This window comes from Nannobrachium achirus (genome assembly GCF_963921795.1).
Source record: "Nannobrachium achirus genome assembly, chromosome: 14".
Taxonomy (NCBI): Eukaryota; Metazoa; Chordata; class Actinopteri; order Myctophiformes; family Myctophidae; genus Nannobrachium; species Nannobrachium achirus.
The window spans coordinates 30853241-30878493 of record NC_137821.1 but is presented as its reverse complement, the minus strand read 5'-3'; the positions used below and the strand labels follow the sequence as shown (position 1 = coordinate 30878493).

Below are 25253 nucleotides of genomic sequence, written 5' to 3'. Positions count from 1 at the left end.
TACAAGCTGCTATTTTTGAAAAATCGTGAATCCTTTTTTTTGTAACTCAAAATATTTGCTTCTGGGTGGTCCCCGGAACAACATATTTTTAGATGGGGGGTCCAGGACCAAATACATGTAATTCTGGGGGTCCTTGACATGAAAAGGTTTGAGAACCACTGATTTAGAAGAAGGATTTAGAAGACATTTATAGACATTTACATATTTTTCAAAAATAGCAGATCTACAAGCTCGCAGCGCGGCACTCGGTGCCGCGCTGTGAGCTTGTATATCTGCTATTTTTCAATAGTTAAAGCATAAAATAATGATATACAAAATGTGTACCCGTTCTAAATGGGTTAAAGCATAGAATAATGGTTAAAGTGGTTCAAATCTAAGGTGACAAAGATTTGCCTAAATGGCTTAATTCAATTAGTGAATGTGCATTTTACCTGAGCGCAAGTTAGTCATGGTGGAGGGCAGCTGCAGGTAGGCAGGGTTGTGCGTCGTCACGCCGATCTCGATGGAGCCTGCCCACTTGTCCACCATCTTGTCAATGCGCACCTGGAATACCTCGTTGGAGCGCAGCGGCCGGCTGCTAAGGACCACGCCGTGGTTAAAATCGTCCGTCGCGCTGTCCGAGTGAAAAGGGTGTCAGCTTAAACTTTTCAGGAAATATTCTGTTATGTTTGTTGCACATGCTGCATAAAGGGGGCGTGATACTAAGCCTGTGTTAACCTAAATATAGTCTCGCGTAGACATTCAACTATTCCACCATCTCCGAATGCTATATATAGAGTCTGGAACTACACCTAGTAATGGAAGTTAACGGAAGCTGGCATTTCCGTAAAAAAAAAAAAAGTTTTTTAATTTTCATTTCCGCTAGAAAAAGAATGTGTGAGTCAGGCTAACCTAAATATAACACATTATATATTCACAATTGAAAAGATCACAGGGAGGACGACGCAGACTCACTGCGGTCGCAGAGCTGTCCTGCCGTCGCTGATGATGGCGGCTTTCTGGCCGCAATTGGAGTGGAAGAGCAAGCGGTCGGTCCCTTCAAGGTCCGGGGTGAGAGAGAGGGCGGGACGGGGCCGGCCCACGTCGGGTGACAAGGCCCTCATGATGGCGTTGTTGCGTCTGAGGCGGTCACTGTGGTTGTGGTTGTGGACGATGGTGACTTTGACAGCCATGCCGTACAGGTCCACCACGCCGTAGACCACGGCTGGTGTCTGGGCGGCTGCTACTCCTGGCGGAAGGGGCACAACAACAGTCAGTCAAGGATTGGGGTTTTTTACCGATCGGATTTCCTAAAACAGGAAACAAAGTTCAAAGTACTTCTGGTGTTCAAGAAAAACAGTACTAAAGTATTTATCTACTGTAGGTTGTGATTTTCTGACACCCACAGTCAGCATTATATCCTGTAATTATGATACATTTCCCCCAAATGTGAATTATTCTGTCCAGTAGCACTAGCTTTCTACTCTACGTCTGCTGATCTTGATTCGATGTTATTTGCTACACTGTAATTGTTGCTTTTAATGTTTTTGTTTTTATGTTGTCATGCTATTGCTGCTACTGTATCTTAGACAGGGTTCACTCAAAACAGAGACCTTGATAAATAAATGTGTAATAATAAAAGACATCCTGTGTTCACCATATTACTTATTCAATCTTACCATTTCACATCAGTAACAACTATATTAAACATACAGCCAACATCAATACAGACCAGGAAATGTACAAAATAAATTATTTAGTTCAACATCTCAAATACATGGTTTGGATGGGATGACTGTAGCCAGCAAACATCTGGCTATAAGCCAATATGTCCTTCTTGGCTCCACTTGTCTATGTAGATCATGCCATGCATATTATTTGTGCCAATGTATTGGTTATTTAAATCCCAAAGACTTAAACGATATGCCATTTAAAAGCATCATCTATTCTAAACACATCCTTTTTGCTGTGGATTAACTTTCCCCTCCCTAACAATTATCCTTGACTTTGACCTTGTTATTGATAATACATAGAATTATGTAAAATACGTATATTGTCACACCATTATCTAAATAATAAAGCAAAAGAAAGCCATGGGCTTATCCACCCGTCACCGGGGCTTTGTTCCAAATGGTCTGTAATGTCTCACCTTGGTCAATGCCATTGATGTAGAAGTGGAGCGCCCCACTGGCCTTGCGCATCAGCCCTATGTGGTCACCTTCCTAAAAAGACATGGAGGGGACGACGGTGGGAGGATAATGATGGATTTACAGGTGTTATATGAGCTGTCTGCAAGCATATTATGTGTTTGTAATGCGTGGCTGCTAACCTGAAGTTCATCCAGGCTGAATTCACAGTATTCCCGGCGGGTCCCTTTTCCATTGGTCAGGATCCCACAGCCACTCATCATGATTGTTCCTGGCAAAACAAGCCAAAACAGTGACTAAATACAGACACATTAACTCATTGGTTGTTTACAGCCGAGGAAACCGAAGATTTTTCTATGTCTTTCACTGCTGGCTTCTCCTACCTGTTAAAGCGGGCGCTAATCCAGTTCCCATCGTGCGCGATCGGACACTGCTATGCATTGTGTGTTCGCGTATTCCATCAGCTTCTCAAATCCTTTTAAATTTTGAAAATTGATCAATCCGTTCTACATCTGTAAGCCGTGGTGTTTACACAGAAAGCTAATGGGCTGGAATAGAGGACGGACCATCCGCTTCCTGTTTGCGGCCTCAACGTTAATCGGTCCGCTCCATAATGTGTCTGTGTAGAAACCGATCCCGCAGCATTAGTTCCGGCCTATTTTAGTTCGGCTTCGATAAATATATATTTTTTAATTAAAGCTTATTAAATCGTCGGGTTCCTCGGGCATGGTAGAGAAGCCCTACAAAGGGGTATTTTTGAGCGGTGGTCACAACGCTCCTATACGTGGCCGTGTGTGTGGGTCTGTCTGTCTGCGTCCGTGTCTGTCTGTATGTAGCCTACAGTACCTTTTATGACCACACATGTTAAGGGAGGGGCGCTGTTGTTCAGGCCACTGAGGCCAGGCACATTCACACTCACACACTCTCTCACACACTCACACTCACACACACACACACACACACACACACACACACACACACACACACACACACACACACACACACACACACACACACACACACACACACACACACACACACACACACACACACACACACACACACACACAGCCTCCACCGCTCAGTTCACACGAGTGTGATTTTTTTGGCAGCAGTTGTGTTAAGTGGAATGATCTCTGAACAACAGTGTGTGCGTGTGAGTGTTACCTGAGCGTAGATTGGTCATGGTAGCCGGATAGTCCAGGTTATTGGGGTTGTGTGTTGTCACACCAATCTCTATGGAGCCCGACCACTTGTCCACCAGTTTATCGATGCGAATCTGAGGACATGTGAACATGTTTAATTATACGTGTTGGGTCAATCCCAAAAGCATAATATTTTTAAGTGCAGCCTTGAGCGCAGTGAGATGAATATTAATTAACTCCTCCTGCCCTCATGTCGCACCATATGTAGATTGAGGGATTAACTCCAACATCTGATAAGAATGAAACAGAGGATGCACTGTGCTTGAACCCCTTTCCCAGCGATATTAATTCTTATCATTTCTTTAAAATGATAAGAAAATACATAAGAGTCAAGTCAAGTAGCTAACATCATGACAGACTAAAAGTAATAGCAAATAAACAATTAAAACGCCTTAAGGGCGAGAAGTGACCATAGGTCGCGGAGAAACAACAGAATTTAAAACATTTTGTAAATATGGCAATGTACACACACACATATACACAGAGACTAGGGCTGTATTGACTCAGGACCCAGGCAGGGGTCGCAGCTGAGTGCAATCAGTGCAGTGGAGCAGCGCAAACGAGACATAGTGTGTGTGTGCAGGGGTCACAGCGAAGTGCAATCAGTGTAGAGCAGGGCAAACGAGAGAGATTGTGTGTGTGTGTGTGTGTGTGTGTGTGTGTGGCGTTACAGGCAAGCATTACATTAGGCAGTGTGACAGGCAAGAGTAACGTGTGACACAATTGCTGCAGGTTTTCACAGTAACTGTGACCTGCGGTCACAATAATACATACGGTAGAGTTGGCAAGTGTGTGTCATGTAGTGTAGTGCTATGCTTTTGATCAAACTAATGCCATCTATGTAAGCATGTCGTTGCGTGTGAATGGAGAGTGCCAGCATCGAGGCATGCGACTGGCCCCACCTCAAACATCTCGTTGTGTCGGAGCGGCCGATTGGTCATGACGACGCCGTTGTTGAACTCGTCCAGAGGCCTCCTGCGCTCCGCTGTCTTGTTGTTGTTGCTCAGCTTGATCAACGTGCCGCACTTCTCGTGGAACAGCAGCGCGTCATTGGTGGTCATGCTGCCCGTCATGGGCCCTTGTCCCACCCCTATGTTGCCAGCAGGACCGTTATTGGTGCTTCCTCCACCTCCTCCTCCTACAGACCCGCCCCCGCTGTCACCCACGCCTCCTCCGCTGCTGCCTCTGTCACTCCTGGAGGAGGAGTCTGTCCCTGTCGCTCCTGTGCCTGCTCCTCCCCCACCATCGACGCCTCCTCCCCCGCCCTCGTCCTCAGAGCGGTAGAGAGACACTATTGCATTGTTGAAGACGTCGAAGAGCTGGTGCTCGGTCAGAACTGGAGAGAGTGGAGGGTAAAGTCAATAACGTTGGTCATGTGGCGTCATAGCCAACAAAAGGCTATGTGTGGTGGACTATCTTACCTGTTTCAGGCTCCAAATTGTTGGGGAATTTATCCGGTCTACTGCAGGTAAGCTCAGGCACTGATGGAGAGACAACGCAGGGTTAGGAAGGTGTTCTACGACGCAACACACAACGTTTTGAAAAAGCACCCCATCCCAGGGACGTGCAGAGGATGTTTGAGGGGCAGGGGCTGAAATGTCCTAAAAGGGCTCTTTTGGCAAATAATGCGAAAATAGCAGATCTACAAGCTCTCAAGACGTAGATCAGCTATTTTCGGTGTGCGGCCTACGACATGGATTTCTAGACGGAGGACACATTCTTTCAACATAAAATGTTGCATTCAAGTTCAGGAGAGTTCGGAAAAGACAAGTCTCCTGAATGCTATAGGACATGGAAAGGGGGGCATTTGCATTTCTTTCTCCATAGTAAAAGCATGCATTCGTGGTCTGGAGAGGGCACTTTTTTACAGCTGGGTAAGAGGACAGGGGGGGCTCAAGCCCCCTTTGATGTCTATGTGTGCACGTGCCTGCCCCATCCTACCTTCGTCACCATTCAGCGGCCCATTCATCGTCGCCACATTCACCAGCGCCGCCATTCCCCCATCGTCACGCGACCCGCAGACCACCACCTCCTCCTCCTCCTCCTCCTCTTCTTCCTCATCCTCTTCCCGCTCCACGTCCCTGTCGACCGCCTCCCTCTCGGCGGAGGGCGGCGGCGGCTCGCAGCTCACCACCGTCACTTGGGTGCACTTGCCATACAGGTCCACCACGGCCCAGAGCCGCGGCGGCAGGCCGCTGGCGGCCGCGCCACAGTCCTGCCCGTTCACCCACAGGTGGAGTTCCCCGCGCACGCTGCGCTGGATGCCCACGCGGTCGCCCTCGGCCAGCTGGTCCAGGTCGCGGCCGTACTCCTCCAGGACCGAGCGGCCGTCGCGGAGCACCGAGCAGCCCGACACGATCCAGGAGCCGCCCTTCAGACCCGTGGCGCTGCTGGGGAAGTCCAGCGCCGCCGGGTCCAGCGCCGTCACGCCGATCTCAATGGAGCCGCTCCACGAGTTCACCTGAGGTGGGACGAGGGGAGAGGGGGACGTGGTTAGAATGAGTATCTGGAATTACACGGTCTTGAAACAAGAAGGTCAGTGGGGTTCTGGGAACTACACAGTCATGTCACAATATAGCATTCAATCAATAGATGGAAATTGAATATACCGACCCGGAACACACTTAGACTCTAATGTAGCCTGACAGCGCATCGCAGGGTTCGAGTCCCATTCCCAACAATATTTGCTGCGTGTCTCTCCCCATCTCTCGCTCTCTTTCTTCCTGTGTCCTCTCTATCTCTACTGTACACTAATAAAGGCAGAAAAGCCCCAAAAAATATACATAAATAAATAGAATATCCCACATTTGAACAAAGGCAGAACATACCTCATTCTTAACAATTAAATTGGACAGAGGGAGGGCTAAACCCCAAATCTGGTCAATTCTGGATGAATAGTTATTGGAGAGGCCCCAACATGGGTTCAAGTCATTGTTATATATCTAATATATTATATATCTAACCGGAAATCCCTGCCCATTCGTTTGTATGCCGTTGCTCACCCAGCGCTCTCTTTTTACCCCTTCAGAGGCGCTTCACTTCTCTCTCCTGGTTCTGGAGGCTTGGTTTAAGTCCTGGCTTATTAACATTTAATAACACCCTTACGACAGCAAAAAAAAAAGGGAAAAAAAAGGCTTCGGTGGTGGTCCATAGTTCATATTTGTAGGGTAAATTAAGGGATATGAACTAGACGAAACAAGTAAACACAAACTTCTCCATTTGGCTTGCTAGCTACTATTTTGTATGACTTTTGTTTGCAGTAAGTCTACAGCACAGGCACGGCAAACATTTGGCAATAATACCCGGTCGGGATTTTTAATGCCAAATTGAGCTCTTCATTGCAAAACCTTATCTATCCCTGACCTGTGTGTCCTTCAACTGACTTCTTCTCACAGACAAGAATCAACAGCAATTTACCAGCGATTAAAAAACGAAATAAAGTAAATGCACGGTTCCATTGTTTAACCACAGGGTCCCTATTCAAAAATGGGTGAACATTAGGGGAAAATAACAGAGCTACAAGCTCACAATGCATCGCAACATTGTATAGTAGTAATGAGAGATTTGGCGATGAGGGAAAGAAGGAAGAGACCTAGGTCAACAAAGTATATAGGGTTTAAGTGAATACGACGACGTACAATTAAAACCCAACTCTACATTTCCGTTCCGTTTCTGTATTCCGTAACCACACTCTCACATTCCCCCCATAGTTGTTAGAACGGTTTTGACCTATATTTGCCCTCAACCAAGCTCCAGCCTTCAGTCATGTAAAGGTAAAGTAAACATACGGTACCGAAAGAATTTCAAGCCCTGTTCACCCGACTCAAGAGTCAGCCCTCATCATCCATTCCCCCCTTGTCCTCCTCTCCTCTGTGTCCTCGCCTGGCGTCTTTCCCTGCTCCGGGGCAGTGCTATGTAAGGCAGTGTGCTAAGGGAGCCCAGGTTTATAGGTTAATGGATCTATGGGAGCCATGGCGTTAATAGAACATGTCTTGTTTTTCTGGAAGGATAGTTAGCAAAGCTAACAGTTGAACAAGAAGGTGACTATTATTATTATTATTATTTGAATTGGTCTCCAGGAAACAAAACCTTCTCTTTTGTTATTGTTGTCAGTTCTAAACCGCCCCGTAAACAATGAGAAAACACAACGATGCTGAATCAAATACAAATGCTTGGTGGTTCGATTTATATTGGTAGTATCACTTTATGTAAATATGACCTTCACTGCCATCATCACACCAGAACAAGCACTTTCCTGAGAAGAATATATACTGTAAGTATAACTATCCCTAACCCTTGATATTCACTGCTTGTGATTACTTGCACTAGAAGAGACCTACCGCCTTATCTCTATTCAATGTATTGAATACAAAATTACGTAAAAAAAATGTTATTTGACATTGTCCTGCACACTTTCACACACAAACAACTTTGGATTCATTGTGGGGAGGAAGTACTTCAAAATGATCACACAGGATCCTTTCTGTGGAGCCTTACTGTATAATTCAAACCTGTTAAATGGAACAACAAAGTAAATGGTAAATGGTGCATTTATATAGCGCTTTTATCCAAAGCACTTTACAGAGATTGTGCATTACATTCACCCATTCACGCACACATTCATACACCGGTGGCGGAGGAAACCATGCAAGGCACCAACCAGCTCACCGGGAGCAATGTGGGGTTCAGAGTCTTGCCCAAGGAGGCAAGGACCCTTCGACATTAACTCAGGGGGAGCCCGGATTCGAACTGGGAACCCTTCGTGCTCTAATAACGGTTTCTCTACCCCTGAGCTATGCCGCCTACTACCATTTAGTTTTAAGTTGGTGTTCATACACTTTTAACACAACATGAGACCTCTCTTCTGTACAGTAAGTGGTCGACTAAATCCAATTCTGGACAAATGGTAATCTCCATTATCTCCCAAACAACTCATTCACTTGTTCTCATCAATAACAGTAAGCGTGTCCCAGCTTTCCGATAAAGCTCAATGGAAGTCGATACTTACACAGAACGAGCAGCACTGCCAAGCTACTGGCTCTGTGCTGGAGAGGTATTGATTTTTTTAGGCAAGTGATGATGCATGTGAGCTGGCCTGTATTTTGAGGTCAACTCGACCTCAATCTAATGCACAAAATATTAGGAAGACTTTTGGATTCTATTCTTACAAGGTTAATGTATGCATCCTGCCTGGAGCGAGAGACGTTATGGGATATTTAAGCGGACGTCCTGTGGTCTAGCAAGGGGTCACGTTCAATCTGGCAGCAAACATCTCTGGTCCTGCTGGGTGTACTGTAGATGTCAGTGATAAAGCAATGGCTGCCTGTCACTAACATAATGGCAGATAGATATACACACCAAGAGAAGCTGCCAAGATCACAAACCCACTTATCCAAAACAACAGGCTACAGGAGTAGTAGGTTTACTAGGTTAACTACTAATTTAAGTTAGAGTGAGATGACGGCAACAAAGCAGAAAGCCAGATTAATCAACAACACTCCAGATTAAACCAGTAGGACGCCTAAGGGCGAAAAGCGACCTCGCGCCATCTGTCTTGGCCATATATGGATTCTGTCGTCTGACACCATACATACAATCCCTTTAATGCCCATATATGGAGATCCTTGCTCAGAGTATCTGACATCACCGTGATGTCACCTGTGATGTTACAGTGATGTGTCAGCCTTTTATGCCCATATATGGAGATCCCTGCTGTGAGGATCTGACATCACTGTGATGTCACCTGTGATGTCACAGTGATGTGTCAGGGGAACCACAGTGTCAGGCGTTATAGACAGAGATACGGTCAAGCTGTGATGGTTCACATACTAAACTGGTCAGGGCTCGATAATGACAGAGTAGCCATCACACAAGGAATATGTACCTCTTCTGGACAGAATCAACAATGTTGATTCTTGTCCAACAGAGGTAAATAAACCATGTTAATAGGATGTTCTTGTGTGCTGTCTATTCATTCATTGTTTCATAATTAGCTTAAGTTAACAGCCTTGGTAAGCTCACTGAACAGCAGCTGGTATCTCTCTCTCTCTCTCTCTCTCTCTCACACACACACACACACACACACACACCATGTCCACTGTGTTCAGAAAAGCTCACGGAGGGTCTAGCTGGGCTTGCAGGTGCTATATAGTTAGCAAATAGACTAACATGTTAGCGACCAAACAACACAGCCAGGTTATTATCACGATAGTGATAGATAAGATAATAAGAGGAAAACAGCTACATGTTGTAAACGTGCTGTGTAGTAGCCTCACTGTCTGACAGCAGTAGCACACAGACAGACACAGTGGGCTCCTGCCTCCTGTAGCGTCTATTAATCACAGTATAACACACTGCCTGCATGTCTGTCTGTCTGCTCATCACAACAACAGCAGCAGCAACAGCACCGGGTGGTCAGCCCGTGATGCCGTGTGTCCATCATTGCAACGCCCTTTTACATTTTAACGGTTCCCTTAACGATTCATATAATAGGGGGGTACCAAATGTCCAGGTCCAGGTCTGTAGCTCCGAGAGTGTACAAATGGAACCAATTTGGTTCCATTTGTACAATCCCATTATGGTGATCCTTGAAAATAAAACAAAGTTTGAGAACCACCGGTATTGTAATTGTGCAGCAGGCGTGAAGTCCACATAAACCATGCTCTGACACAGACAGTGTGATAAAAACCGGTTCTGGAAACGGTTCCAAATGTGATTGAAGTGAACCGATTTTCGATTGCTCAATGTTGGATCCGGGTTCCTTCGGTTCCTCCCGATTGCCCGGGATCCCAACCCCTGGCAAAGGCAAACGAGCAGAGCAGCCCCACGGACACTGCGGACAACAAGACCCCCGTCCCACTGGCACCGTGCACCGCGCATTCCTGCTGCTCCCTCCGCTCCGCTTCCACACACACTACAGTAGAGTGACAGCTCCGCTCTGTTTACCTTCCTGTCGATGCGGACGGTGAACACATCCCGGTCCCTCAGCGGCTCCCGGCTCAGAACCAGGCCGTGGTTGAATTCCTGGACCGGCTGGTTGCGCTGCGCGGTTCGGTTCGAGTTCGACAGGCCGATCAGCTTTCCGCTGCGCGGATGCAGCTCAGCCGCCATTTTCACTGGGCGGCGTTCACGACACCTCGGCTTCCTTTGCGACAGTATGCGATCATCGTCGTACGCAGCGCTAGTCTCGCGTGGTCGGGCCCCTATCTATGATATGACGAGAGAATGCATGGCTGCATCATGTAAGTAGACCTACATCTATTGGCATTTGGCAGTGGTGGGAAAAGTACTGTAGGCCTACTCACATTACCTAAGAGTCATGTTTGTATAATGCATTCACCTGCTCACCAGACGACACACACGTGACACCCCTGGCCTTTACAAAGTATGATTTAAGCCCCCGCGAGGGCCGCGAGCCACTGAGCAGGTTCGAGAAATTGGCAGGTTCTACCCATAGAGTTATAATAAGAAGGGGTTCTCTTTTGATAGTGAATTCAAACCGGCCAAATATGACCAGGGTTTTCAGAGATGGGGTGACAAAGGGATGACGGCATGGTGTACCCTAGTAAAGGATGGGCATCTGAGGTGTTATGAGGATTTAAAGAGAGAATTTGAATTGGATAAGCATGAAATCTTCAGATATTTCCAACTAAGGGATTATTACATGAAGGAAATCAAAGCCAAATCCCCCAAGGAGGTGAATGGTGTAATCCAAATCATGATAAAGAAATATGCAGGGATAGAAACTCGGACCATATCAGCCATATACCAGAAGCTGATGGGAAATGAAAATCATTCAACGATTTATATAAAAGAAAAATGGGAGAAGGAATTGGACATTGAAATTACAGAGGGGGATTGGATAAACATGTGGGGAGTACACCATTCATCTACGAACTCAAGGATGTGGAGGGAATTTTCCTGGAAAAATTTGAGCAGATTCTTCATAACACCTAGGATTAAGAGCAAGCAGGTACATAAACAGATGTCATGCTGGAGAGAGTGTGGGGAGGTCAATGCAAACCATTCACATGTCTTTTGGAAATGTGCTAAAATACAGAACTTTTGGGAACTGATACATGGACACTTACAGGATATACTGGGATACGAGATTCCAAGGGAATGTAAAGTGATGTATTTGGGGGATTTAGAAGGAGGAAACGTACAAGAAGAAGACAGATATTTGGTGAAAAATGTATTGACTGCAGCAAAAAAAACTATAACAAAATCATGGTGTCAACCGGACACACCCAAGGTTGGGACATGGACTGAGCTGATAGAACAAATATTTGTGATGGAACAACATATAGACTCAGGCTACAAGAGGAACAAATGGACAATAAATGGTGGAAGTGGACCAGATATAAGGACTCTAACAGAGAAATGGACAATTGAAAAGAAAATGTGAATGTAAACACTGTCTGTGAAATGTATGTGAAATCTATGTATAAAAATGTGATGAGAGGAGGGTTGCCACACCCATTTATTATTTTTCATTTATAATTTATTGTATTTAATTTCGAATTTGTTGATGTTTGTTTATTGTGAATTTGGAAAATAAAAATTTGAGTGAAAAAAAAAGAAGGGGTTCTACCATAATTACACTAGATGGCGCTGTTGACTTGCTTCATCAAGCTGCATGCTAAATTCTTCTAGTAGCCTGGTTACAGTAGACCTTATCTGATCTCTCTGCCGGTGCTAATCAATTAAAACACATTTTGTTACTCAAATAAAAGTATCAATACTCTGTGACTGTTACAAGTACAAGTCCTGATTAACCTGATTGATTGGTTAATTGATTGAATACTTTATTAGAAGTTTGCATAGGAAAAAGTACAGGACAGACTCACAGTTCAGATACATACAATTATTATGATGATGAACCCTGCCCGTGGTAAAGCCTAGTGTTTGTAGGAGCCAAATGTGGTTTCATATTTGTACACCCGATTTAAATCTGTGTGAAACGTGTCAATTGTGCAGGTTGTTAAAGGGATATTTCACTTTCAAAAACACTTAATTGTATCATCTAATCAGGCTTTTATGAATACCCTGAACAGTTTTTAATTAGCTTGATTAAATATTTAGATATTTGATGTAAATGTTACCAGGCCCAGGGCCACTCCCCACATACACCCATTGTAACTTCAAACTTCATTTTAACCATGATAGATTCATTAAAAACACCCATTATTTTTTCTGGTGACTCATACTACCCTCCTAATATGTGAGCAGGCCGTGTTTTTTCGATAACTTTTTTCATTTATTTTTAATAATTATTTCTTTGTATTTAATTTTTTCCATTTTCCCAAATAATTATTAAAAATCAAACCTCTGTTCGAAGTGTAGCTGTGTGTGTGTGTGTGTGTGTGTGTGTGTGTGTGTGTGTGTGTGTGTGTGTAGCACCTCTCTGGTCACCCAGGATCATGTGTACCGATTTTTGTGACATTTGAAGAAAATATGTAGGAAAAGGTGCAAAAAGTGTGTTTTGGAGAAAATTCAAGATGGCGGAAAATCTATCCTGGCGCAAATGGGCGTGGCCTATATGGGGAGATGCGTCTTGACCCAAGGAATCCAGGGAAAAAATAATTTTAATTTTCCGATCTACGGTTCAAGAGTTACCGGGCAAAACGCAAAGTGGGCCGTTATAGCGCCACCATGAGGCCGAGTGATGTAATTATTTTTGGATTCATTCTTAAAATCATTATGAATCTCCTCTCCGAGGTTTGAAACTGTAGCTCCTATGGTTTACGAGAGAAAAATACTTGAATGTGAGTTTTTGCAATTCCCATTATAAGTCAATGGGGAAAATTAATTCACTAATAAATTAATATCAATGAAACTATAGAACCTTTCTCTTAGCAAGTTACTAGCACACGATTCCCAAGTAAGCCGGTCGATTTGACATATGGCGCGAGTGTGTGGTGCAAAAACTGTGGGAGGAGTAGCGTGCCAAACTTTGAGGCTACATACAGACAGACACGGACGGACGGCCACACACACGGCCACGTATAGGGAGCTTGTGTTCCACACAGCTCCAAAAATAAATGAAAAAGGTTATCTAAAAAACACGGCCTGCTCTATTCTATTGTGTATGTATGTATATTTATACATATTTCAGAGTGTTCTAGAATGGTTTTCCATATATATATATATATATATAGTGTCGTTGTTTTTTAATATTTACAAATTAATAATGAAATGAACAGATGTACAAGTCACATGGGCACACAAGCAGGTTTTTAGTCACTTCACTTGCCAGTGATGAGCAATTACCCACCCCACCCATGTTGATGGGGAGATTGAGGACACCTCCTTGAGATGACTCCACCTTTGTTCCCAGCCCCTATAAAAGTGATGTTTTCTCTGTCATTATGTTAAACCCTGATGAAGACTGGCAACAGTCGAAACGTTGGTAAATAAATTATTTGCATCGTGGCTGAAGAGTGTGCGGTCATTCCTCTCATACATGGTATAACTTTAAAATAAAATAAAATTAAAATAATTATTGTCCTGCATCAAACAAAATCTTTTGTAGCCATTTAGAAATTATAGCAGAGATTATCAAATGGTTTATTCTTATTGGCAAATCGTACCAAATTTCTTGCTGCAACCAATAATTAAAGTACTTAATAATGAACACAATTTGTAAAATGATACACTGCTATACTGCTCATACCGCACATAATTGTACCACTAACGTGGTCGTTGACTGTGTGATAAGTTATGTTGTTGTCGACATGTTGGTGCACAAGCTGACCCCCCTAGGGCAAATGTCAAACTACGCCTATGGCTGTTGCACAGCTTTGCAGGGGGGCAGCTACAGACTGCACGGCTCAGGCGGTCTTCGTTCACAGCAAAAAATAAAATAAAAATAGCTGTCTTCATTCACAGCTTAGAAAGAAAAATAAAATAGCCGTCTTCTTTCACAGCCAACATCCAGAAGAGCCATCTGTCTGTGTACTGGCAGGGAGCTGGAACCCCAATGATGCCCTGAAAGAAAAATACAAAGTTACACACTTTTAAGATTCTCATTGTTAAGATATTTTTCGCCACAAACCAGAACGTAATGATTGACTAGAAGTCGATACATAGAGTGTGTGTGTGTGTGTGTGTGTGTGTGTGTGTGTGTGTGTGTGTGTGTGTGTGTGTGTGTGTGTGTGTGTGTGTGAGTGTGCCTGCCTCAGCCTGCCTGTGTGCGTGAACTTCATTTGAATGAGGGTCCAAGCCCTCGGTCCAAGAAAAGGGCAGACCCATAACCCATGGCATAGGGTCTTCCTAAAAAAAGACACCAAAGAATGGTTACATTTATTTATCAACACCTTGTGTGGCGTAAATGTCTGGAGAATTGATGAAGAGTGGAAAGTGGACTGACTAAGTATCAAATAGCAGGTGTGGGGAATTCAGCAGTCATTGGGGGTAATTTGCCAAATCAAGACAAGAATTGTGTTGCCATGGCAATTAATCTCATTTTAATTAAACATTACCAGTAAGTAATGCACACAAAATGTTGTAAAATAAAATGTTATTACACTATTACACTTATTACACTATTAAACTATTACACTTATTGCACTATTATACTTATTGTGCTATTACACTATTACACTATTACACTTATTACACTATTACACTTATTACACTTATTACACTATTACACTTATCGTGCTATTACACTATTAAACTATTACACTTATTACACATTACACTTATTTCATAATTACACTATTACACTTATTGCGCTATTACACTTATTACACCTAGACACAGTACAGTTACACTATTGTACTTATTACAAACCATTGAAAAGATATAGCAAATAGGAAATATCAATCGACCAATCAGAAGAGGGGCGTGGCTAACTTGACCAATTAAGAACAAGGACTTTGAATCAAGTAAAATGACACCACCCACAAGTTTGTACGACAAAAGGTTTATGAGATATAGCCAAATAAAGATTTGGCCAATCAGAAGAGGGGGCGGGGCTAAGTTAAACCAATTAAGTTGAAGCACTCTGAAACAAGTCAAATGACACCACCCACAAGTTTGTACGACAAACGGTTGATGACTTATAGCCAAATAAAGTTTCGGACAATCAGAAGAGGGGGCGGGGCTAAGTTAAACCAATTAAGGTGAAGGACTCTTAATCAAGTCAAATGACACTACCCTAGCCTGATTTCAGACTCAGCTCGCGCTATAGTCTGAAACTGTGCCCTATTCTGAGCGATTTACGGGGGAGGGACTTTTTTGCTCGAGGCGTGTGTGTGATTGTGTGTGTGTCTCTGTCTGTGCCAGTGACTGCTTTGATTGATTGAAGACTTTATTAGAAGTTTGCATAGGAAAAGGTACAGTTTCATGACGGCTTCCACACAGAACTGCGACCAGAAACATGTAATCAACATTAACAGCTTGGTGAAATCAGCACGCGCGTGTGTGTGTGCGTGCGTGTGTGTGTGTGTGTGTGTGTGTGTGTGTGTGTGTGTGTGTGTGCCTGCCTCAGCCTGCCTGTGTGCGTGAACTTCGTTTGAATCGTTTCAACTGCTGCGCGGATTGGATATTCGTTAAACCCACCCCCACCCCCCCGCGCTCATTGGATCAGCCACAGTTTTTGGCTGCTAAACTGCCGATTCATGTACTCAGCTCCAGACCAGAGAAAGAGTCCACTCTGAGAGTGGGCGGGGTCTCTGGGCTGGAACCAGGCTAAGACTACACGAGTTTGTACGACAAACGGTTCATGAGTTATGGCCAAAAAAAGGAACAATCAAGTATCGACCAATCAGAAGAGGGGGCACTTCCTGTTTGGCGAAGGAAGTTTGACCCTTCGCCACGGTCACGCCGTTTTACGCAAACTCACGATTTGGCCTCAAAAATGCGATTCATTCGGAGGAAGAAGAATAATAATCTTTACAATGACAATAGGGTCCGACTCCTCACACTACTGTGTAGTGCTCGGGCCCTAATAAATAATTACAAACCTTTGTGCGTGTGGTCAGGTCGATTGGCCTCACATTATGCGAGGCCGTCACATGTTTCTCTGAAACAACATGCCGTCAAGGATGTTTCTCCATCCCCACGAAGCATCAGGACGCTGTGATCAAACACCTGGTCAGGTCTGTAGAAAAAAGAAGTTGAGATCCGAGCACTCGAGGAGATTAAAATAAAACAAAGTTTATTTATCTAAAACCAACATGTTTCGACCTTACGGTCTTCATCAGGGCAAGAACCTGGTCAGGTCTGCTGCCTCTGCCCGACGTGTGTCGTTCACTTCCTAGTGTGTGACAGCTACAATGACTACTTTCACACAAACACAGCTACATTTGATGTATAAAATAAAGGCCCAAGTGCAAATTATCGATTTCGAAAGAATGGTAAAGGTTATTTCTTTACAATTACTCTATGGGCTTCATATGCTACAAAAGGTTTCATGCATAGGCTAATTGTGAATGTGATGCTCTATTTTCTTTGAACTGAAAAGCCGTTTGGTTCACCACAACCACGTGGCAATCGATGACCATGACATAGGCTACAGGAGACATATTTCGGAAATAAGTTGTTAAAACATCCATTAAACAATATATTTAATGATTTAGGTCTACATTTGAATCTACAAATATACGGTAGCAGGCTATGGACCGTAGCTCTGGTCCATAGCTTGTTCTTCTCAGCTTCTAACGCTATATGGACTTCATGGTAAGCTCACAATAAATATATACATAAATAATTACAAACCTTATAGGCTGTGTGAGGTCAGGTCCATTGGCCTCCCAGTAGATCATCCCCACCCTGGAAGAAATATTCATATTCATATTCCTATGAGTTTAACGTCATTTAACATTGTTTAATGCAATCAGATAGGGCTTTTCTGTTTGAATGTATGGGCTGTCAAGGCCAGAAAGTAGTTTTTTGCCACTCAGTAGGCTTTCTCGCATAACTTCCTGATATGATGATGATGTCACGCGCATACCCTCTATTAACACATGTGATTTACTTGTTGTTGCTATACCGTAAACCATAAAACCAAACCAACTGGCCTGTCTTTAGTAATACACTAGGGGGCGCAAAGACAACGGAAGAATATCTGAATGTCTTGATGACCCAGCTAAAAATGACCTTTCAGGTGTCACTCACTGGTTGTGGTTTGAGTGATGAAGAAGTTGAAGGGTAAATTTAGGTTTGATAAATGATAATGATTTACCATGCATGCTTAAATAGTATATCCTACTTTACATTATATATCTGACTATTTTCCAAAGTATAAATCTATTCTTTTTGTCAGTCTGAGTCATATTAGTTACATGGCTATTGGCTATATGGCGTAACAGATTTGTTTATGTCTGATTCAGAGTGACGTGGCCATGGTCCTGTCTATATGGGCGTATGTTTTTTAGGATAGGATATATTTTCCCATCAGTTAAAATGAGGAGCAGTTTCATTCCACGATTATTTCACTGTCTAGTGTGAATGTATAAGAACGAGTATTCAGATCATAGATTTCAATCTCTCCACTGTTATCTCCCCACCTACAATATTTTAACGTTTAGGATTCTAATTTACTGATTTAACAAGAACATTCTCTTATGGGGGTCCCCAAAATCAAATTCAAATTTGTCTTGAATTGAAAATGTTTGAGTAGTGAGTACCACTGGTCTAAGGGAGGGTGGGCATGGATTGAGGGAAATGTAACCATTAAGCCAGAAGGATTGTTCATTCTTTATTGTGAATATTAGAAGTCATTTGTTGCGTGTCAGATTAGACAAAAGTGTGAATGTCAGTGGCCTAATTATAAAAGTTAATGTGATTCAAGATACACACACAATGCCATAAACAGTATAACTCCATTCAACCTGTTATTACCAGAATTAATGCAACGTAATTTCAAGTGAACATTCATAGTACTAATACACTGTTTTGTAAAGTCTCTCTTAACAGACTCTTCCACTTGCCCTCCCGTCGTCCCCTTATTCGTGGGAAACAATACTGTGGTGTCTTTTACATGCCATCCTGACCAAAGGTAAAAAGAACCTCTGCGTCTAAGCCAAATGCCTAGCTTAAGTCTAGAACGCTTTGTTTTATCCGCTATGCAGGGCAGCTGTAAGAGGAGACTGAGGCATGCTTGACAGCTGAGTCAAGGTCCAAATCCTTCCCGTTGATCTGGATCTTCTCCAGGCAGCCTCTCAAGTAGTTGGAGCCCACATAGCCCTCACCCTCACCTGAAAGGGGAACAATAGGGGGAAAACATATAGACAAATATATTGTGTTGTACAACATTCATTGCTAAAGGAATGACCAGCTTTTTGGTACTCTCACCTAAGAGGCCTCCGATGGCAAAACGTCCCTCTCTCCACATAGTCAAATAACCAGGCAGGCTCTCTGTAATGATAGACTGCCTTTGGGGCTCTGTGGGGTTCTCATATTTCAGCAATTGCAGTGAATCCTTTTGAAAGATTATTGCCAGTCTATTGAAACTCTGTGCCATGGTGATTTTATCTTCACCAAATGTAAGTGTGACATCCTGCAAGTTCAAGAGAAGGAAAGGCCTAGTTTACTTATTGCATAAAGTGATGAGAATCATTACAGTTTGTTTTCACCCCTGTCTGTCTGTCTGTCTGTCTGTCTGTCTGTCTGTCTGTCTGTCTGTCTGTCTGTCTGTCTGTCTGTATGTGAGCAGGAAATATGGTGCAGTTACACAAAACTCAGTGGAAAGGTTGGTCTTGGGTCAAAAAAGAACAGATTAACTTTTAAACATGCACATAACTCGGGCGACCTGATAGCCAAGTGGTTAGAGACTGCATACCACATGAGTCCTTATGTACAGATTAATATTATCATGGGCCCAAGAAGAACTGATAAACTGCTCACATCTTTTTGTTGTGAACCTCCAGAGGCCACTGGCACTGAGTGTCATGACCCTAAAGTTATATTGGCCAAAATGGGATGTGACCCGCCAGAAGCACCACAACTGACACCTAGAGGACAAACGTAGTTCTACTGAGAAAACACAGTGCTAAGAGTTGCATTATCAGCTTGCGTGGCGATGCTGGGTTTATTGTGCTGACAAGTGTTGACCAGTGTGTTCGGGTTTTGGTACACAGCATTGGCTGGGTTATTGTGTGGGGTCCGATCTCCATTCCGACATGCAGCCATTCCGACATTAACTCTCCCTCTCTCTCTCCCTCCCCCTCTCGCTCTTCGCCCTAGCCTCGCAACATTGGTGATGACGTAGCTCGGGATGGCCGTGCCAGGCTATCTTCGTCCTTCCCCATCTCTCTCCCTCTTTCCCTGCCTTCCCCTCACACGGTGCACCCGCCACAGACAGACAGACAGACAGACAGACAGACAGACAGACAGACAGAGACAGACAGACAGACAGACAGACAGACAGACAGACAGACAGACAGACAGACACCGCCAACCTGCCACAACTTCAACTTTAGATTAATCAGATAGCAGATGTATGTACCTTTGTGTTATTATTGGCTGCCAGTGTTAACATTAGCGCTTGTCCAAGGGATCTGATGCTCAGAATGGTCCCATCTAACTGGCTGAAATTTCCCCACATTTCCATCTTGACCACAATCGCTTCTTCTTCCTCATGAAGGAATACTAGAAGAAGAAATATTATTTTATTGAATTAATAGAATTTACTATTTAAGTTTGACAGGTCGGTTAAACATCCAGTCTGTCATCCATTTAGGAATTTCCGCCCCAAAAATTGCTGATGTAATCGCAGAAAGCCAGCTAAATTGTCTCCTTAATGTTTCCTCTGACTGGTTTCTCTGTGATGCTAACCAGGTCCATAGATGAAGAGAGTCAAATAAAATACAATGCTAATTCACTTTTGAATATTGATTCCTCAGTTGTCATGTAAGCTTGCCTGCCTTATCTCAGGTGGGCGCTAGAGATTAAACCAGGGTCTATTTAAAGCCTTGCCAAAATCGTATACAATCAAGAGCTCTGTTTCCACCTGAGTTGTTGTAGACGGCAAAACCATTGCCAGGGAAGTAGCTGCCAGGTCGGATGTTTTGATAGCAGGGCCAGAGCTCCTTCTCCTCCGTCTCCCAGTGAGAGCTGAGGTTCAGCCAATTGCCTTCCCGCACACAGGCATCCATCTCCGGCTGTAACTGCAGCGGCAACAATGAACCAGTGACATCAGGGACGTTCAGGGAATGTTAGAGAGGCAGGGGTTGAAATCTCTTATAGGGCCTTTTAGTGGAAACATCGAAAATAGCAGACCTCCAAGCTCACAACGCGTCGCACTGTGAGCTTGGAGGTCGGCTATTTTTGGTGCTTGATACCACACTGAACTAAGCATAATCAAGTGAATTCTGAAGATGTGGCGTAACGGCATGGATTTTCTATACAGAGAGGGCAATTCTTTCAACACAAACTGCTGTATTCAAGTTTAGGAGAGTTTGGACAAGGCAATTCTCTTGAATGCTGCCTTCAGGTATAGCATGGAAAGGGGACATTTGCATTTGCGGACGGATAAAAGGACAGGGGCTCAAGCCCCCTTTGATGTCTATGTGTGCACGTGTCTGAGTGACATACTGCTCAGAGAGGGCAGTTACATGATGTGTACAGTATGTGAGACAGTGAAAACACACACACACACACACACACACACACACACACACACACACACACACACACACACACACACACACACACACACACACAGAAGAAAGTCTCCAAGTATTGTACCGGGAGAACTAGCCTCCACTTGTCGATTAGGATCCCACCGATGGCCATCCGGATCCGGCCCGCTTGAAGCTCATGTGCTTCTTTAGTGTTCATGCCCACCTCCAAGGCCTTGGAGCCGTCCACCTCCAGGCCCACAAACTTCCCCTGGCTGGACAGCCCCAGCTGCGCGGAGCAGAAGAACACAAGGGCCCATGTGTAGGACACATTGCAATCATACAGACAGTGTGGCGACCAGTGGCGTCAGTTCAGCAAAAGCTAGGGTATGGCAAAGATGGGAGTCCTCATGGAAAAGAAGCATTACATTTTGTATAACACAGTTCTATTGTGAAAATAGCAGATCTACATGCTCACAACGCCTTGCAGCTATTTTCACAATGTCTAAAAAAGAAACTAGTTTTGTCAGTTTTTTTACACAGGTTTCTAGGGTTTCTTGGGCTGGATATGGCAGCTGGATATGGCAGCCTGGAACGGTTGTTCAAGTGCAGCTAAACTTGGCATGTTAGTAAACGTGCCGCAATTGACAATAACACATTGCACCTGTGCAGCTGACCTGCAGAACCTGGGAATACACCATTTTGTCAAGGAGAATACAAGTGGGGAGAATATAATACCTTGTTAAAGTGATCATGTTGTAAAATTTAGCATTTGTAGTTATTTTACTATAATTTAACAACATATTTCCATATTTACAAGTAACTTTTATTTTACCCCCTGGACCCAGGGTATGGCGGCTGCACCCCTGCCATACCCAATTGACGCCCCTGGTGGCGACTTTAGCTTAGTTTGATTTGGTTTGTTTGTTTTAACAAAACACAGAAAAAGAGAATTAATTACTCATTTATGTTGGTGATTTAAAAAAGGCTTACAAAACATTTAATTTCAGGATAAAGACAAAGTATCAGAAAGCCAAGATGACATCAAGGTACAACTGCCACATTAAACATTAAATGAACACTGCACGCTCTCTTGTTCAAACCCTGTCCACAGCAACATCTCTTGTTCAAACCCTATCCACCTCCTGTTACGTTCTCTGGAACGTGACCTTCACCTTCAAACTTTTCAACACAGAATTCTATCATTTCTTTGGGGCAGCTTACTGAAAATTCCCATCAAGTTGAATGAAAATCTGTCCTTGGTTTTGTACTTGACCTTGATTGTGACCTTGGCCTTTTTGACCCAAAAGTTCATAATCTCTTTGTGGCAGCCTATGACAGTCCATCCATCCATTCTCTATTTTGCTAACAGTCAAAGCTTAACCTTGATTGTGAACTTGACCTTTGCATGTTTAAACCCAAAGCGTATAGTCATTCCTTCCTTTTTTAACATGCCCATCTTTTCTCAAGTTATCTTGCTAAGAAAGAAACAGACACAAGCAGACAGGACTGATTGCTATACCCTACCATGTATTGATGCGGGCTGGGTAAAACAGTCTTGTGGCAGATTCGAGTTGAGTTCAAATATCGAGAATACACAATAATGATAAGTCTATTGTTTGTGTAATAATATAGTATGCCTTTGACCCATTGTATCCTCATTCTGACACTTAACTGCATGAGAATTTTCATGAGCTGAGCTTACCTGGTGCCATTGTCCATCATTGATTTTAGGTCCTCCGGTAAAGCTAACTGTCATGCCTTCTTTGCTGATCTGCATCACAGGGACACCCTCAATGAGAGATAAGACAAACCAGTCGTCACCATCTTTGGTGTCCCCGTAGAAGACTGTACCCTCAGGGTCAAACGTCCGAAAGAGAAATGTTGACATATAACTGCGGAGTGGGAAATAATGGCATACATTTAGTGCAACAGTTAAGACCGTGTTGCTTAGTGGACATTTTCACTTGAAATTCAGTTATTTTCTGCAAGCTTTGAAGACCTATGCCACACACAGATGTGACAACACTCGAGTTGAGTGTGATGGTGAAGGCTGTGGACCCAGGTTCAAGTATTACACCTTGTCACTTTTTTTGAGCTGAACGGTTGCAAAAATCAGGCGTACCGTATGCTTAACACGACATACCTTTTAATCTTAGAGAGGTCTGCTGAGGTCTGTGCCAGAGGCTTCCAGGCTTCCCTCTGCTGGCCAAGGTACATGGATGCCCGGCCTGATACCTCTGTCTGGATAGCACATGTTTCAAAAGGTTAATATACAGTAATAATCTTCACAACAGTAAATCCAACTACGAAACAGTTGTGGGCTCGCTTGTGACTCTGCAGCGTGCTAACTGTCATGTGAAGCTCAACCAATACTCCAGCTAACACCACTCCCAGACGTTTTTCCGCACCTCATTGGCTAAGGGCCCTGCCTTTGTACTGTCGTGGCGGTGTTGTGGCTATTTTCTATAGATAATGCTAGAAACGTACCGAGAGTCTAAGGATGACTGAATCAAGAGCTGTCCTTCAGAGATTTATTATTACAAGTACAGGGATGCTAACTTGACCAACAGCACACTGCTCTCAAGGTAACATGCTGAACAATACAAAGACACAGACCTTTAAGGTGAACTTTGCTCCTCCCTTTGGGGGACTGACCAAAGGGGAGGGATCTTACAACAGGGGTGAGAATATCAATGTGTATACATACAGTATATAAAGATAACATCATACATACTTAAAACATCGTACATGTGTGTGTGTGTGTGTGTGTGTGTGTGTGTGTGTGTGTGTGTGTGTGTGTGTGTGTGTGTGTGTGTGTGTGTGTGTGAAGAGAGGGGGGGGGAAGAGAGGGGGGGAGATAAGAGAGACAGAAGGACCTATTTACAATATGCGTGGCCCGGGCTAAGGCGGGGGGTTTACTGTATGTAAAAGCCATGCCACACCTATGTGTTTGTTGGCCATGAGACTTCCTGGGCTCTAGTTAGAAACAAAGAAATAAGGGGAGAAGGAGAGGGGAAGTCGTCACCTCTAGGCTATCTTTAAGGCCAAGAAACAGAGTATCAAAGAAGAACTGTATATTGACAGTAGCTCCAGGTGGCATTCAGTTAGCATGTCTTACATCGCAGTCTAGGTAGGCTCAACAAAAGGTTGAGAGGCATGAGAAACCAAAAGGTCACCAAATGGCAGCTACTGTCTCTTATGGACAGCCCTTAAACACAAAGAATTACAATTTATGGCCGTAACAGCGGAACTTGGTAAATAAATAATGAAGATAACATAGTGTTCTCGCGTTTCAGGCGAGCCCACAATAAATACTCCAGCTAGCTGTAGTTTTCTGCATCAAGATTCAAGAATATAACCGATTGCAGGTTTGATTGCCAACGTGACTATATTCTGCAGCGTGCTAACTGTCATGTGAAGCTCAACCAATACTCCAGCTACCACCACTCCCAGATGTTTTTCCGCAACTTAATTGCACCTCATTGGCTAAGGGCCCTGCCTTTGTACTGTCTGCGACGGAACTCGGTAAATAAATAATGAAGATACTGTAACATAGTGTTCTCGTCTCTTTTCTAGTTGTGGGCGAGACCACAACTAGAAAAGATGCAATTGGAAATTGCAAGTGTGGTTGCTGATGTGACTATATTCTGCAGTAAGCTAACTGTCATGTGAAGCTCGACCAATTGATTGCCTATTGATTATTGATTCCCACTCCCATTGATTCCCTATCCCTTTGATTCCCTATTGATTTCCATTCCCATTGATTCCATCAATTTCCAAAGGCAGCGGAAAAGTTACCCTAGTAATCCATAAAGTTACGTCATTTTTGAGGTGTTACCCTGCCATTTCCAATGGCAGCGGAAAAAAAGGCTATAAACTGTTACAGTCTATAAACGGTTGCCCTAGAAGTCTATAAAGTTTCCCTAGAACTATAATGTGTTGCCCTGTCAGGCAACCACACTAATTAAATTGGATGTATCTGTTTTGCAATCATGGTTGGTTTTGAATCCTGTTCCCGACAACCTTTGTTGTGTGTCTCTCCCCATCTCTCTCCCCATTTCCTGTCAGTCTACCGTCCTAGCAATAAAGGAACAAAAGCCCCCCCAAAAAAATAATAATACGGGTAATAATAATTATCCCTGAGGGCTTGTTTCCATTGTGGTCCTGAAAGTCTGTAGGCAATAGCAAGGACATAACACTTACACACTGCACTGATCATAAGAAGGAAATTCCTCCCGCAGTTCCAGCTGACAAGAACATTGGGATATGTCTTAAGGAGGTATTATATGTGCTCGACAGCTTGAACCAAGGCAAAGCTGCAATGGCTTCAACAATAGGCTATAAGGAGT

At 43.6% G+C, this 25253-nt stretch overlaps 2 protein-coding genes across 7 annotated transcripts in view; both read right to left on the bottom strand.

The window, feature by feature from the left end:
• Window positions 1-10447, bottom strand: part of neurl4 (neuralized E3 ubiquitin protein ligase 4) — a gene marked incomplete at its 5' end in the record, with an annotated part of 35368 nt that extends 24921 nt beyond the window's left edge. For 3 of the 5 annotated variants that reach the window (XM_080742120.1, XM_080742121.1, XM_080742122.1), the window contains 9 exons: window positions 432-613; window positions 955-1228; window positions 2129-2201; window positions 2309-2397; window positions 3294-3405; window positions 4234-4667; window positions 4753-4812; window positions 5273-5792; window positions 10277-10447. In XM_080742120.1, coding sequence (XP_080598246.1) covers window positions 432-613; window positions 955-1228; window positions 2129-2201; window positions 2309-2397; window positions 3294-3405; window positions 4234-4667; window positions 4753-4812; window positions 5273-5792; window positions 10277-10441 — 1909 coding nt within the window. The remainder of the gene's footprint in view (window positions 1-431; window positions 614-954; window positions 1229-2128; window positions 2202-2308; window positions 2398-3293; window positions 3406-4233; window positions 4668-4752; window positions 4813-5272; window positions 5793-10276) is intronic. The other 2 variants (XM_080742119.1, XM_080742118.1) reach the window with 2 other exon arrangements.
• Window positions 10448-18025: 7578 nt separating this feature from the next.
• shbg (sex hormone-binding globulin) overlaps window positions 18026-25253 on the bottom strand; it is a 9154-nt gene continuing 1926 nt past the window's right edge. The window contains exons 2-8 of one of the 2 annotated variants that reach the window (XM_080742351.1): window positions 23048-23145; window positions 22607-22796; window positions 21029-21190; window positions 20292-20448; window positions 19788-19930; window positions 18635-18839; window positions 18026-18537 (exon numbers count right to left, since the gene is read on the bottom strand). In XM_080742351.1, coding sequence (XP_080598477.1) covers window positions 18404-18537; window positions 18635-18839; window positions 19788-19930; window positions 20292-20448; window positions 21029-21190; window positions 22607-22796; window positions 23048-23145 — 1089 coding nt within the window. In that variant the 3' untranslated portion in view covers window positions 18026-18403. The remainder of the gene's footprint in view (window positions 18538-18634; window positions 18840-19787; window positions 19931-20291; window positions 20449-21028; window positions 21191-22606; window positions 22797-23047; window positions 23146-25253) is intronic. The other variant, XM_080742352.1, reaches the window with a different exon arrangement.